The sequence below is a fragment of the Perca fluviatilis genome, chromosome 16 (genome assembly GCF_010015445.1).
Source record: "Perca fluviatilis chromosome 16, GENO_Pfluv_1.0, whole genome shotgun sequence".
Taxonomy (NCBI): Eukaryota; Metazoa; Chordata; class Actinopteri; order Perciformes; family Percidae; genus Perca; species Perca fluviatilis.
In genome coordinates this window covers 30,812,027-30,827,362 of record NC_053127.1, presented here as the reverse complement: position 1 = coordinate 30,827,362, position 15,336 = coordinate 30,812,027, and the positions used below count along the sequence as shown (strand labels likewise).

The following is a 15,336-nucleotide window of genomic DNA, read 5'->3' as shown; positions in this document are numbered from 1 at the left end:
TGAGACTTCCAAGTCAAAACAACTGAAATGAGAATTTTTTGTATATGAACTAACATTGAGTCTCTGTTCTGCAGGTTTTACTTACATCTACAGTGGACCGTACATGTTTGAGTACAGCCTGAGCACCGGGAGGTTGTTCCGTGTGCTGAGGAGCAGCTAATTCCTGCGCTGCTCTAACTTCTAGAGCAGTTTACTGGCCAAGCTGTTTATGTAGCCACTCTGAATGAGAATGAAGGAAACAGTTAAAGTGTCCATGTCTATGCAATAATATATCTTAAAATATAGAATTGTATTTTTACACACGTATGGTTTCATACTGGATATATGCCCTTCCTGAGAACAGCACCTTTTATGTTTTTTAAAATGGTATTTTTGTGAGGTATTTTTGTTCCGGCGCAAGCATTACGTGGTCCTATTTTGCAGTTTCAGAAAACAATTCCGCCACTGACCAGGAAAAACCTGGTCTAAAGTCAGCGGCGCTAGTCTAAAGTCAGAAGCGCGTTATTCAGAAGCTATTTTAGGGACGAATGCTTGGCCATAATGTAGTGTGTGCACAACGCGCACTTCTCTCATCTACAGCAGTTCCCATTTTTGAAAACCATACATAATTGCAAAGAAAAATATTACTGAAAATGCGCTTCAGGTGTTTGGATAGATCAGGAGGCACTTTACAGTACAATCCTCAAAAAGTCGCAGCATTCTTTGTGGCTTGTTGTGTTTTACACAACATTTCCATGAATCATGGATGTGTTGATGACATAAATGAGGAAATATTAGAGGACTTAAGGAGACGTGATGTTGAACTACGGTGGGATTGGACACTCTGGCGGAATCTGGTCCGGGAGTAATGCGCGATGCGCTCCTGGTGGAGCGGGTGGACGGAGATGGAGTGGGGGGAGGAGGAAGGGGCACAACAGGTGCAGGTGGTGCGTTTGGAGTTCCACGCTCCATGGCTGCAGAATCCTCTCCAGACTTGAGGAGATACAGGCCGCAGCAACATCGCCACCCGGCTAAGACGGGCATTTATTACTTTGCCGCATCCCGGACAGCTCCGCTGTCATAATAGCAATCCGCCATGGAACAAGCGCGCCTGATCTTAAAAGGAATGAGAGATGATGCTCTGATTGGTTATTTTCACATTACGCCCAAACCACACCTAGCTACTTCAGACCAACCCATTTAAGATTTGCATCAGGCGCAAGAGTCATTTATCCCGCCGGTATAATAGCAACAGCGCCAGAGATCCGCCCACAAAGCTACTTGCGTTTGGCGTTTCACACTTGCGTTTCAGATCGTTAAAATAGGGCCCTAAGTGTGGAACTTTGGAGCATGCTACGTAAATGTATTTTCAAATATTAACATTGTTACAATTGCACATGTTTACACTGATTTTTACATCACTGGAATAAAACATATGATTGTATGTTTTTACTCATGAAACCAAATAGGACAAAGTGAAAAGAAATTGCCACCATGAATTGGCAAATAAAGGTTTTTTAACACATTTTTGTTTTGTTCTTATTTTGCATGCAGATCAATCCTGTTTGCCATGATATTGCTTTTGCAACTTCTCAACAAAACTGACATTTAATGTATCCGTAGAAATCTGAAAAAATGCAGTAATATATATTTTCTGTGCAGTATTTTATCTGCAACCTTATGTGGTCCATTTTTAGATCAGCTTTTTAATCTTTTTCAGTAAGTACACGTTGAACAGTTGTTTCAAAGGGAGCTATAGGAAAGTCATGGGCCAAAGCTGAACATCTTACAAAGCCAAGTTGGACTGTGGAAGAGGATGGCCCCTCTTCCTCGTAATACCCAGAATTGCTCTGCAAATAAATCTTTATATTCCTCATACACCTTTATTTATATTTATATTTCCACTGGGGTAAAGTAGGAGGCTCAAGCAGGTACAGAGCCAGACATTGTAAACATTCGGGGCTCAGCACAAACCTGGGGGGGTCCAGCAGAATGCCTTATTTAGCATCTATGTCAACATTTTGTCACATTTAGCTTCAAACAATGTTTAAAAAACTGGTATGAATTTTTGAGGGTCACTTTTTAGCACATTTAGAACAATATTTGTCAACTTAGAGATATTTTAAATAGTTAAATCTAAATATGAAATGTTACACCTAAATATTAAATCTAATTCTAAATGCTAAATCTAAATCTAAATGTTAAATCTAAATATTAAATCTAAATCTTAAATCTAAATGTTGAATCTGAATCTAAATCTAAATGTTAAATCTAAATCTAAATGTTAAATCTAAATATTAAATCTAAATCTAAATGTTAAATCTAAATCTAAATATTTAATCTAAATCTAAATCTAAATCTAAATGTTGAATCTAAATGTTTCGGGTGAAACTAAATATTTAACTAATATGCAAAATCAAAATGCCGGTAACTGGAAGTACCAAAATAAAAGCTTGAGGAGGTCAGTGTGTGTTTATAGTGCCAAATAACGAATAAAAACCATCTCATCCGGGGAAATGGACTCTTGGACAAGGATTATCATGATAATAACTACCTAAAATAATAAACACGTTTGGAGAAACTGTATTTGAAGAGTACTTTGAGTTTTTAGTATCACTTTTATGAAGGGTGTGGGACTTATGACATGTAACAGGAGACATAAACCTACTAATCTGCCTAACTTTGGTGATGCCAAAGCTTTTTGTTTTAATAATTTTTTTGCCTCAACAGTTGTAAATCTGGCTAAGAAGATAAATCAACCCCAGGGTGTCACCTTCGAGCACTTTCTTTCTGGTAGCTACATTCACTCATTTTTCATGATACCGACAGATATTCCTGAGCTCCTCAAGATCATTTTGGACTTGAGGAGCTCATACACCGCTGGTGTAGATGGAATATGTAGTAAGATCATGAAAGCCATTGCCAACGTAATTGTAGAGCCACTGGCTCACTGCATTAACATTTCTTTACTTACTGGCACTGTACCTAAAATGACAAAAATTGCTAAGATAATTCCAATTTTTAAATCGGGCGACAGAAATGATATGAGCAATTACTGGCCCATATCAATTCTACCCACTTTCTCTAAAGTAATGGAGAAATAGTATACACTAGACTCAGTGGCTATCTTCATAAACTAGATACTACGGTAATAGAAAAAAGAGTACAACCTGTATGGCAATACTCAATTCAATTCAATTTTATTTTATTTATAGTATCTGTAAGAGCCAAGTATAGTTCTATTTTTTGGTAATTAAGGCACCTGGTGGGGGCGGAGAAAGTAAGGTAGTATTATCTGTTCACCTGTTCTGCTTTGGGAACGAGGAGAGGGGGTGAAAGGGGGAAGTCATATTTTTGCTGACCGCTGTTTTCATGCATGTTTTTACGTCTTTCTATGGCGCTGATGACCTCAAGTAACAATGATGTATGGCGCTAACACGATTATGGTATGTTGGAAGCAGAACCTTGTTTGTGTTATCGCAAAATTAAATTGTGAACTCTAAGCGCGTCTGGCAAGTTGTTATTCCCCTGCTCAGCCTCTCGGCGGATGAAATGAAGTGTCAGATTGACGCCTACATTTGTCAGTAAAAACGATAAGAAGAATAAAGGAAAGGAAAACGCGCTTATCCAAGGGCGGTAGCCACGCTGAGATACTGGATCATCAGCCATTGAGATCACACACACACGGACGCACGGCTGGTGGAGAACGGAGCCAGCCCGAGAGCTTCGCACCCGAGCAGCGGTATGTAACCTGTGTTTCGTACTGTGTTATGGTTTATTTGACACGCAGTTTGAACGGGTTTCTGCCACTTGTTGGTGTTGCTGTTGTTGTGGCGGGTTGACTGTCGCTGATCGGGTTTATGTTCGCTGTGTTTGGAACGGAGAGCCACTTGTGTGTGTTGTGACTTCAGCGTGTTGGTTCTGGTAGGCTATCGTGCCTGCATGGGATTGCTGTGGCTACTGACGTTATTGGCTACGTTGGATTCATACTGTGATTTGCATCTGACTGTATGCATAAAATGAGTGGATCAAGGGCTGGTTCAACTTCACCTGAAGAGGAGAAAAGAAAAAGTATTCTGACTGAAAAGGCTCTGGCAAGCAAGATTGAGTCCATTCAGAACCAACGTAAAAAGGAAGTGAACAAATTAAAGGGCCAGATACGGTCTCTCAAAGAGCTTATGAGAGATGATAAAAATACTTCACAAGTTAAGGCACAATTTGATGTTCTGCTGCAATTGTCTGAAAATGCTACAGCATTGCACAAATCTCTGATGTCTTTAATCCCATCTGATGAATGTGAAAAACAAAATGTATGGTTCACCAGCATCACTGAATATAATCAAGGATTTATTGAGGATGTTAAAGTGTGGCTTCCAAAACCTGGCAGGCCTCTTTCAGGACTAACTCATGATGTTGAGTGTCACCAGGAAGCTCTGTCAGTTAAAGAAAGTGGGGTTCATAAGGATGTGAAAAAAGGACAAGAGAATCCATCTTCTCAACATGACCCAGATGACATATTGCCATCGGATAGCATATCAAACTTAAGCAGCAACAAACAAGGTTCAAAATCAAATGTTTCCAGCACCTCATCTGCACGTCTAAGAGCAGAGGCTGAAACGGCTGCTTTGCTTGCCCGTCAAGGGTTGCTAAAAGAAAAGCATGCTCTTGAGGAACAGGAAGAGAAATTAAGAAAACAAAAAGAACAACTTCAGCTTGAAACCGATATAGCCGCATCAGTGGCAAAGGCAAATGTTCTAAGGACCTCTGGATCTGGTGTGCGGAGTGCTGTTTCTCAGCGATCTAATGGCATGGAATCATACTTTAAGAAAAAGGAAAAAAAATTTGAATCTCTTAACATTGATGCAGATACTTTTGTTCCACATAAACTTGAAAAGGATGAAAAAGGAAAATCGGCAAGTGGAAATGCTGTTTTACAACTTGGAATGCCAAAACAGAAAAGGGCAGACATTACCAATTATCTCCAGCAGAGGCCCCTAGAGCCTATGAGAAAGAGCACAGTTCTAAATACTGGTATTACAGCGCCTCCAGTGTCTCATCACAGAGACGTCCATACATGCTTTTCCCCAAATACTAACAGTGACCAAAACCACATGTTGTCTATAATGGAAAACCAGAATAAGATAACAGCAATGATGGTGCATCAGCAATGTCTTGCATCACTGCCTAAGAGAGAGATCACAATATTTGATGGGGACCCACTACAGTACCATGCTTTCATGCGGACCTTTGAACAAGTGGTTGAGGAAAAGACTGACAATGCTGAAGACTGCCTTCATTTTTTGGAACAGTACACTAGGGGGCAACCAACAACTTGTCAGAAGCTGCCAACACATGACTGGTTCAGGCTATGCAAATTAAAAGACTTTACTGCAAGAACACTTTGGAAATGAGCACATGATTGCATCTGCCTAATTGGATAAGGTCTCTTCATGGCCAACAATAAAATCTGAAAATGGAAGATCTTTACAGGCATACAGTCTGTTCTTGCGTGGATGTTGCAACGCCATGGAGGAGGTGCATAGTCTGTGTGAATTGAATACTCCTGCCAATATGATCACTGTGATTAAAAGACTGCCATACAAATTGAGAGATAAGTGGTGAACAGTGTCATGTGACATCCAGGAAAGGCATCGCCGGAGAGCTGTGTTGATTGATATTGTGACTTTTATGGAGCGTCAAGTGAAAATATTAACAGATCCTGTGTTTGGAAACCTACAGGATGCTCCAATGTTGGTGTCAAGTAAAGAAGGCAACAGGATAAAGCCATCCCGTTTTAGATCTACAGGACATAGCTTTGCCAGTGCTCTGCTACTACATTTGAAAAAACATTAACAGAACACAAGGTTAAGTATGGATACTCACCAGAAAAGACTTGCCTGTACTGCAAGGGTGGACACATGCTGGAGTTTTGTACTCTATTGGAGAAGAGCGCTCAAAGTGAGAAGATTGATTTCCGAAAAAAGAATGGAGTTTGTTTTGGCTGTTTGTGTATTGGTCACATCAGTAAGGAGTGTAGGAAACGTCTCTCTTGCAAAACCTGCGGCTTGAGACACCCTAGTGTGCTTCATATTCATCGTGCAGACAAGGGAGCACATGCGGATAAAGGCAGGAGTAACTCAGAGAGTGCAGTGGGATGTTCTTTGGTTGCAGTCCAGACCAGTGGTCTTACTGGGGCCGGTGAACAAGATTTTAAGCTCGCCATCGTACCAGTCAAGGTCAAATCTAGGAGAGGTCAAAGGACAGTGGAAACATATGCCTTTTTGGACCAGGACAGTTCAGCATCCTTCTGCACAATGGGTCTGATGGATAGACTGAATCTCTCTGGGAGAAAAACAAGGATTCTTTTGCGCACCATGGGCCAAGAGAGAATTGTGGACAGTAGTATTGTCTCAGACTTGGAAGTGGCTGGATTGGATGGTGGCTGGTACTGTGAAATGCCAGATATCTTTACACAAAGCAAGATGCCTGTGAATAGGAGTAACATCCCACGACAGAAAGATCTGCATAAATGGCCTCATTTGAAACATGTATACTTACCTGAGATAGATGCAGATGTGGAGCTTTTGATAGGCATGAATGTGCCCAGAGCTTTGGAACCACTTGAAGTCATCCGGAGTGTGGATGAAGGGCCGTATGCCATCAAGACTATGTTTGGTTGGACGGTAAATGGACCACTTGGTGGAGAATGTTCTGATGGACCTGTGTATCAGTCTGTAGTTACCATCAACAGAATTTCTGCTGTGACGCTTGATGAACTCTGGAAACAACAGTTCAAGACAGACTTTCCAGAATGCAGTCAGGAAGAACAGCCAGGACTTTCAAGGGAAGACTGCAAGTTCTTGAAAATGGCTAACGATACTGTGAAACTAGTGGATGGCCATTATAGTATTGCTTTACCCCTAAAGGACAGAACGATAAGCATGCCTAACAACCGTAAGATTGTAGAACAACGCATCCTTAATCTGAAGAAAAGGTTTATCAGAGATGCATTATTTCACCAGGATTACACTGCTTTTATGGATAAACTTGTATCCAGTGGATATGCAGAGAAAGTGGCCACCACAGATCTTGAACGTAGCGACGGAAAGGTTTGGTATATCCCACACCACGGTGTATGCCATCCAAAGAAAGGAAAGATCAGAGTTGTCTTTGATTGTGCCGCATCATTTCAAGGCGTATAACTCAATGCACAACTCTTGAATGGTCCTGATCTGACTAGCACATTGATTGGAGTCCTGACCAGGTTCAGGAAAGAGCCTGTTGTTCTGATGTCTGACATTGAGGCAATGTTTCACCAAGTTCAAGTTCCAGAGGAGGATGCAGACCTGTTGAGATTTCTTTGGTGGTCCAGTGGAGACTTCAGTCAGCGTATGGAGGAGTACAGGATGGTTGTCCATTTGTTTGGGGCAACTTCTTCTCCAAGCTGTGCTAACTTTGCTCTCCGAAGGTGCGCAGAGGACAACAAAGACTTCTTCAGCCATCAAGTGTTTGAGACCGTCATGCACAGTTTTTATGTGGATGACTGCCTTGCCTCTGTGGCCTCAGAACAGGATGCTATGTCCCTCTATAAAGACCGTAAAACCATCTGTGCTAAAGGGGGCTTTCATCTAACAAAATGGATAAGCAACAGTCGCAATGTGTTGGCTTCAATACCTGAGGAAGAGCGAACAAAGGAGGTCAAAGACCTGGATTTAGACCATGACTCGTTACCGGTTGAGAGAGCTCTGGGAGTGAGTTGGTGCATCCAGTCTGATACCTTTAAGTTCAGCATAACAATTCAGGAGAGACCATTGACCCGTAGAGGGATCCTTTCAACTGTCAGCTCTTTCTATGACCCTCTGGGGATCCTAGCTCCTGTGGTTTTTACAGCTAAAAGGATTCTGCAGGACCTGTGCCGGGACCGGCTAGGATGGGATGATTCTATACCACCAGTGGTTGCTCAGGAGTGGATGGACTGGTTGAAGGAGCTACATCAGTTGGAAGGCTTCAGCATCAGACGATGTTTAAAACCACTGAATTTTGGAGAAGCAACCACTGCTCAGTTGCATCATTTCTCCGACGCAAGTGAGGAGGGATATGGTACTGTTACCTATCTGCTGCTGTGCAATAAACACTCCCAGACACACAGTGCCTTCATAATGGGAAAATCTAGGGTGGCACCTTTAAAGCATGTTACCATCCCACGCATGGAGCTGACAGCTGCTGTTGTAGCAGCTCGCATGGACAAGCTGTGGAGAAAGGAGACAAGACTACAGCTTCAACACTCAGTTTTCTGGACAGGCAGTACCTCTGTACTAAAATACATTAAGAATGAAACTTGAAGATTTCGAATCTTTGTGGCCAACAGGGTCTCAGAGATTCTCAAGGTCTCTAAAGCATCTCAATGGAGATATGTGAACACTGTACATAATCCTGCAGACCTTGCCTCCAGAGGTGTGAGGGCGGAGCCATTCCTGAAGAACGAAACTTGGATATCTGGTCCTGCATTTCTCTTGCAATCAGAAGAAGAATGGCCTGTTAACCCAGACATGTTGCAAGAACTTCCAGGAGACCCTGAGGTCAAGAGCTCATCTGCAATTGGATTTTCTACAGTTAAGGACGAAGATGATGCAGTGACATGTTTGATCAACCGTACCTCATCTTGGACACATCTAACAAGAGTAATGGGCTGGATCCTAAGATGGAAGGCTTTGCTTATGAATCTCAGGAAAAAGGACATGGGTGATTCCAAGCATAAACTCTGTGGTGGTTATCTCTCTTTGGGAGAGATCAGAGAAGCTGAAATCAAGATAATCATGTACTGTCAGAGAAGAAGGTTCTCTGAAGAAATCTCCTATCTCCAAAAGGGAGAAGGTGTGAAAAGAAACAGCCACATCTATAAGCTTATTCCAATACTGGAAGATGGTGTGTTAAGAGTTGGAGGACGGCTGAGTAAGAATGTTTTGACTGAAGAGTCAAAACATCCTGCCATACTATCTAAAGACCTTCATATTTCTGATCTCATCCTACGACACATTCATCAAGAGGTTGGCCATGGAGGTAGAAATCATATGTTGTCAAGGCCACGCCAGAGATACTGGATCCCTGGTGCCAGTGGTTTAATAAGTATAGTCTTGGCAAGATGCATTGTCTGTCGTCGGCTACATGGAGCTGTAGGTCAACAGCAAATGGCTGACTTGCCTGTAGACAGAGTTTCTTCAGAAGAACCTCCCTTTAGTCATGTTGGAGTCGACTACTTTGGTCCGTTTGAGGTCAAGCGTGGGAGGAGTCTTGTGAAGAGATATGGAGTCATCTTCACGTGTTTAGCAATAAGAGCAGTACACATTGAAGTTGCCACCTCGCTGGACACAGATTCTTGCATTAATGCCTTGCGGCGTTTCATTGCAAGACGAGGGCAGGTCAAAGAGCTACGGTCAGACAATGGCACCAACTTTGTCGGTGCAGAGCGAGAGTTGAGGCGAGCCATTGAAGGGTGGGACCTGGAAAGGATCAATGATATGCTCTCATTGAAAGGAATAAAATGGACCTTCAACCCTCCCACTGGATCGCATCATGGAGGAGTGTGGGAGAGAATGATCCGTTCTGTCAGAAAGATTCTTAACTCTACTTTGAGGACAAAGTCTGGATGAGGAGGCACTCCACACAGTCCTCTGTGAAGTTGAGTCAATCCTGAACAGTAGACCTATCACAAAGGAATCCACAGATCTAAATGACTTGGAAGCATTAACACCTAACCACCTTCTGCTTCTCAAAACTAAACCATGTTTAACACCTGGACTGTTTCAGAAAGAGGACATGTATGCACGGCGAAGATGGAAGCAAGTCCAATACATGGCTGATCTGTTTTGGAAAAGGTGGACTAAGGAGTACTTACCACAACTGCAGGAACGACAGAAATGGACGAAGATCAAGCGGAATTTCATTCCTGGAGTCATCATACTTGTAGTGGATGATTCTGCACCCTGCAACTCCTGGATCATCGGAAGGATAACAGAAGTGGTTCCAGACAGAAGAGGACTCATAAGACAAGTCCGGATCAAGACCCAAACCAGCTGTATATACAGACCTGTAACCAAGATCTGCCTTCTTCAGGAGTCAGCTGTTTCCTGATTGCTGTACTTTGATACCTTGACTTCTGACTGATTTGACTAGACTATTTTTTTGACTTTTTTCTTTGGAGAGAAGACAGAAGATTGGATACGTTTTTGTATAATGGACTATAAATACGTTTTTTGTGTATTCCCCTGCATGTGTGATATATATGTAATTATTACTATAATGTAAGAGCCAGGTATAGTTCCATTATTTTGAAAGGATATTTTTTGGTAATTAAGGCACCTGGTGGGAGCGGAGAAAGTAAGGTAGTATTATCTGTTCACCTGTTCTGCTTTGGGAACGAGGAGAGGGGTTGAAAGGGGGAAGTCATATTTTTGCTGACCGCTGTTTTCATGCATGTTTTTACGTCTTTCTATGGCGCTGATGACCTCAAGTAACAATGATGTATGGCGCTAACACGATTATGGTATGTTGGAAGCAGAACCTTGTTTGTGTTATCGCAAAATTAAATTGTGAACTTTAAGCCCGTCTGGCAAGTTGTTATTCCCCTGCTCAGCCTCTCGGCGGATGAAATGAAGTGTCAGATTGACGCCTACAGTATCAAATCATAACACGAGTTATCTCGAGACACTTTACAGATAGAGTAGGTCTAGACCACACTCTATAATTTACAAAGCCCCAACAATTACAGTAATTCCCTCAAGAGCAAGCAGTGTGACAGTGACTTAATAGAACAAATAAATGACTGCATTGAATAGGGAAAATGTGGTGTTGGTATCTTCTTGGACTTATCAAAAGCCTTTGATACCATTTACTTTGATATTTTATTGTACAAATTGCATCACTATGGTATCAGAGGTCTAGCACTTAAATGGTTCAGAAGTTATTTATATATGAGAGGGAACAGTATGTCCATGTCAATGATCATAACTCTACTTGTCAGCCCATGATCTGTGGGGTCCCCCAGGGTTCCATTTTAGGGCCATGATTTCATAAATTCCTCTAAAATATTTCATAAAATTATTTTTGCAGACGATACAAATTTGTTTACATCACACAGGAACCCACTTATTCTACAAGATATAGTAAACTCAGAGCTAACCAAAGTGGACTCCTGGTTTAAATGTAATAAATTGTCATTAAATGTCAGCAAAACAAATTTCATTTTATCTAAATCATGTAAAACATTTAAAAACACTGATCACTGCCCGATTAAAATTAATGGGAAGGAGATAAAAAGAGTGCACTCAACTAAATTCCTGGGGGTCCTCATTGACGACTCACTCAACTTTGTATGTCATAATGACTATCTTGCCTGCCTTATGTTCCAGGCTGTGGAATAGCTTACCTCCTTATATTAGGGAATGTTCCTCTTTTATAGAGTTTAAACGACATTTGAAAGCTTACTTTTTCACTCTGGCTTTTGATCATCTTTGAGTGCTGTGTTAATGATGTGATAGGATTTTAGTAGTATTTACTAGTGGCAAGGTCCGGAATTTAAATGTCTTGAATATTGTTTTATTTTATTTTTTGTACAGCACTGTGGTCAACTTTTGTTGTATTAATATGTGCTTTATAAATAAATTGAACATTGAACATCTTGTAAACAAACTGTCCAAGTATGTTGGCTTGTTCTATAAGATCGTACATTTCCTTCCTCTGTCTGTCCTTCTCACGTTGTATAAAAGTCTCTTTGAACCACACCTTAACTATTGTAATGTGATATGGTGTAACACTTTCACCAGCCATCTTAAAAAACGTATATCCTTGCAAAAGAAAGTCATACGGGCTCTGTCCTGGTCAGAGATAAATTCCGCCACCCAACCTCTATTCCACCGTTTTGAGTTACTAAGACTGACTGAGTTAAATGAATATCATAATGCCTGCCTTATGTTCCAAATTGTCAACAGACTGAACTCTAGATTGAGTAGTCTTGTTCCCATCTCCAGCCCCCAGCATACATACCAAAAGAGAATCAAACCACTTATATTAGGAAAATGTCACCGACATGTGCGCGTCAGTATGAGTGTTGTCTGTAGGGGGCCGCAGATCTGGAACGGGATTGATGATGGCCTCAAGGTGTTGCCCTCTATCTCCAACTTCAAAAGACAACTAAAAAACCATTTCTTATTAACCTATATCTAATATAAAACTGTTCTTTCTTGGACTACTGGGATGTATGTGTATGATTGTATGTGTATGAAATGTTGTGTATGTACTGGTGCACTTTTTGCGTGCATTTATTTATCATCGTCTGGATACAGGTGGTATCTGTGTATTCTATAGTCTGTACCACTACCCCCTTCATGAATCATGGGCCCCCACCTATAAGCTTTCCTAGCCTCCTTGGGGGACCCATTCATTTTACCCAATTGATCTTGTACCCCAACTGTATTATTGTAATGTTTGAAGTGGTACTGTGAATAAATAAATAAAATAAATAAATAGCCACTATAGCCAGCCACAAGGGGGCTCACTTTGACTGATCTGTCATGTTCGCTTGCATAAAGGCCAGCAACAGCCTATCCCCGCCCGGGTACGGTTCTGTCGGCCATGGTTGTGCTGCAAAAATGTCCAACGAATTGGCGATAGCCGAGAACATCGGCAGAGCCGTCCTGGCGGCTGTACAAAATTTTTCAACAATGACAGCAACCGCCTCAGGGCCACCACAGGCCACCTCAGTAAGTATGTTTTCCAAATCACGTAGCATTGGATTCTTGTCAAGGCTAACTTAACTAAACTAGCTAATGGTAGCCAGTAGAGATTTGCTACTAGCAACAATGCACTTTATGTGTAGCACATTTGTTTCTATAAACCGTAAAACTCACACCGGTTAAGAGATGCAGTGGGATGAACTCATGAGTAAATGTGAGTTCAAGATTATGTGAAGATGTTCTGAGCAGCAAAGCATAAATTATATAATTTAGCGTTACAGCTAAAGGAGGCTACTTGTCACCCCTCAGGCCCACAAATAACACTGTCAATTGTTGGTCAAATGGATATCTGCCGCTGTCCTCAGTCAGACATCTCACTACCTGCTGGCCTTTACTCAAAGATAAAACCGTTCTTGTTATGGTTTTGGTGTTTTGCCTGGTATTTTGTTGTTTCGTTTGTAGTTTTCTGTATTTATCCTGTTTGGTTAATTCTGGACTGTGTATATTTATGTTCCCTGTGTATTTCTGTGTTCCCTGTTCTGTTTCCTGGTTTTGTTGGTTATTCTGAATTGTGTATGTTTTGGCTTATTCCTGTGTTTTCTGTTCTCCCTTATGTTGTCTGGTGTTGTGTCGAGTTCCTGTGTTTAGTTTTCATGTTTTCTGTCTGTTTTTCCTGTTTCCTGTTTTATTTTGATAGTCTGGTTTTCTGTCTTGTCCAGTTTACTTCCTCTGTTTTCCCGCCTTTGTTGATTGCCCTGCCCCGCCCTGATGTGTTTCACCTGCTGTATCACCTGTCCCTCATTTGTTCGTTACCTCATGTATTTAACCTCTGTGAATCCCTTGGTGTGTTGTCAGATCGTTTTGAATCCGTACCCTTGTGTTCCTTTGTGTGTCAGTTTGCTCTACCTGTGTTTAGCCCCTCAGTTTGTGCATTTCCGTGTGAGTTTTCCAGTTCTTGTACTGCCTTGTTTTGTGTTACACTAAATCCCTGAGTCACCTCCATCTCCTGCCTGCCTGCCTCTCTCTGTGTTTGGGTCCACATTCCCTGCTCCCACATCACAGTTCTGTTCTTGGCTAGAGAGAGAGTAATGCTGATGGAGGACAGAGGCAGTCACAATGATAAAGACATTTAATTTAATGTTAATAAGGTACCAGAGTGCATATTGTTTCTACATTTTCCTGCTTTTTTGTCATTTGCCAAAGTCAACCCTGGTTTTTGACTGCTGGGCATATAAACATTAAAAACACATGAACTATAATGTCGCTAATATTTTGCTAATGTCTCTTCAGGCTCCCACCACCTACAATAACACACCGGGGCCAGCCACACCCACCACCTCCACTGGGACATCATACCGCTCGGTATACTTTCATACTCATGTAACCTAGCTGGGATTTTTTTTTTGTGTGTGGTGTAATGTTTCGGCCTTGTCGATTAGTTCCAATCATGGTGGCATATTTTACACAACACTAACATGTGACAAGATAACAACGTCTTTATAACGTGTTTATATTTTAAAACTCCTTAGGGCTCCAGCACCAGCGCTACCATACCTTTACCAGCAACAGACTTCGCTCCAGTGACCTGTCAGTCAGTCAGTACTCAGTTATATTCATGTTCATATTTGTTTGATTTATTTCTCATTTACCTCTCAGTAACCTCATCTTTTTATTGTCCATTTTATTTAAACATTCCTTAAATAAATGAACAGTACAATCTATAATTCTCTTCAGTCAGAAAGATAATGAGTGGATGTGAATGATCATCTGTTATAATGTCTATAATTCTCCCTTGAATAACCCTTGTTTGTTATAGAAACATGCTAAATGTCATATTCTTTGCTGTGTTCTAGAATGACTACCAAGGAAGACATCAGATTTCCAAAGAGGAGCTTGAACATGTTCTTTCACTGAAAACCACCTTTACAGAAGCGGCATCTATTCTTTCAATATCAAGGCCAACTTTCTACAAGTTACTGCAAGACTATAATATCCCAACGTCTAAATTTAAGAGCATCAGTGATCAACAGTTGGATCTTGAAGTGTCACAAATAAAAACTGAACACCCAGATGTTGGAGAAGTGATGCTTATGGGGCATCTCCGCTCCAAAAACATTGTGGTTCAAAGACAACGTGTAAGAGATTCACTGCGAAGGATGGACCCAATTGGTTTCCTAGGCAGGAGAAGATCCGCAATAGCTCGGCGAGTATACTCTGTCCCACATCCAAATTTCATATAGGAGGTAGATGGAAATCATAAGTTGATTAGGTGGAAATTGGTTGTTCATGGTGCCATAGATGGCTACAGTAGGATGTTGATGTTTCTTCACTGCTCCAACAATAATTGTGCTGAAACTGCAAGAGACCTCTTTACTGCAGCTGTTTGACAGTTTGGCAGACCACTGTACATCAGGACTGATCACGGAGGAGAGAACGTTCAGATTTGGGAGGACATGCATGCGAGCAGGGGGGAAGGCTCTGTCTTAACAGGAAGTTATACACAACCAGAGGATTGAGCGTTTTAACCGAGACTTGAACAAAAACTGCAGCCATATTTATGCACCCATTTTTTATGAACTGGAATCCCTGGGTATCCTAGACATAGACAATGCAACAGACCTATTTT

The 15,336-nt window shown here is 41.4% G+C and overlaps 1 protein-coding gene across 4 annotated transcripts in view; it reads left to right on the top strand.

Annotated features, from left to right (window-relative positions):
• The window catches only part of LOC120543890 (collagenase 3-like), a 92,745-nt gene that overhangs the window by 2,947 nt on the left and 74,462 nt on the right, over nt 1-15,336 (top strand). The window contains exon 10 of one of the 4 annotated variants that reach the window (XM_039777256.1): nt 75-441. The exons of the other annotated variants lie outside the window; for them this stretch is intronic. Coding sequence (XP_039633190.1) covers nt 75-160 — 86 coding nt within the window. The 3' untranslated portion in view covers nt 161-441. Of the gene's footprint in view, nt 1-74; nt 442-15,336 lie in introns of those variants that run through there. 4 annotated transcript variants of the gene reach the window in all.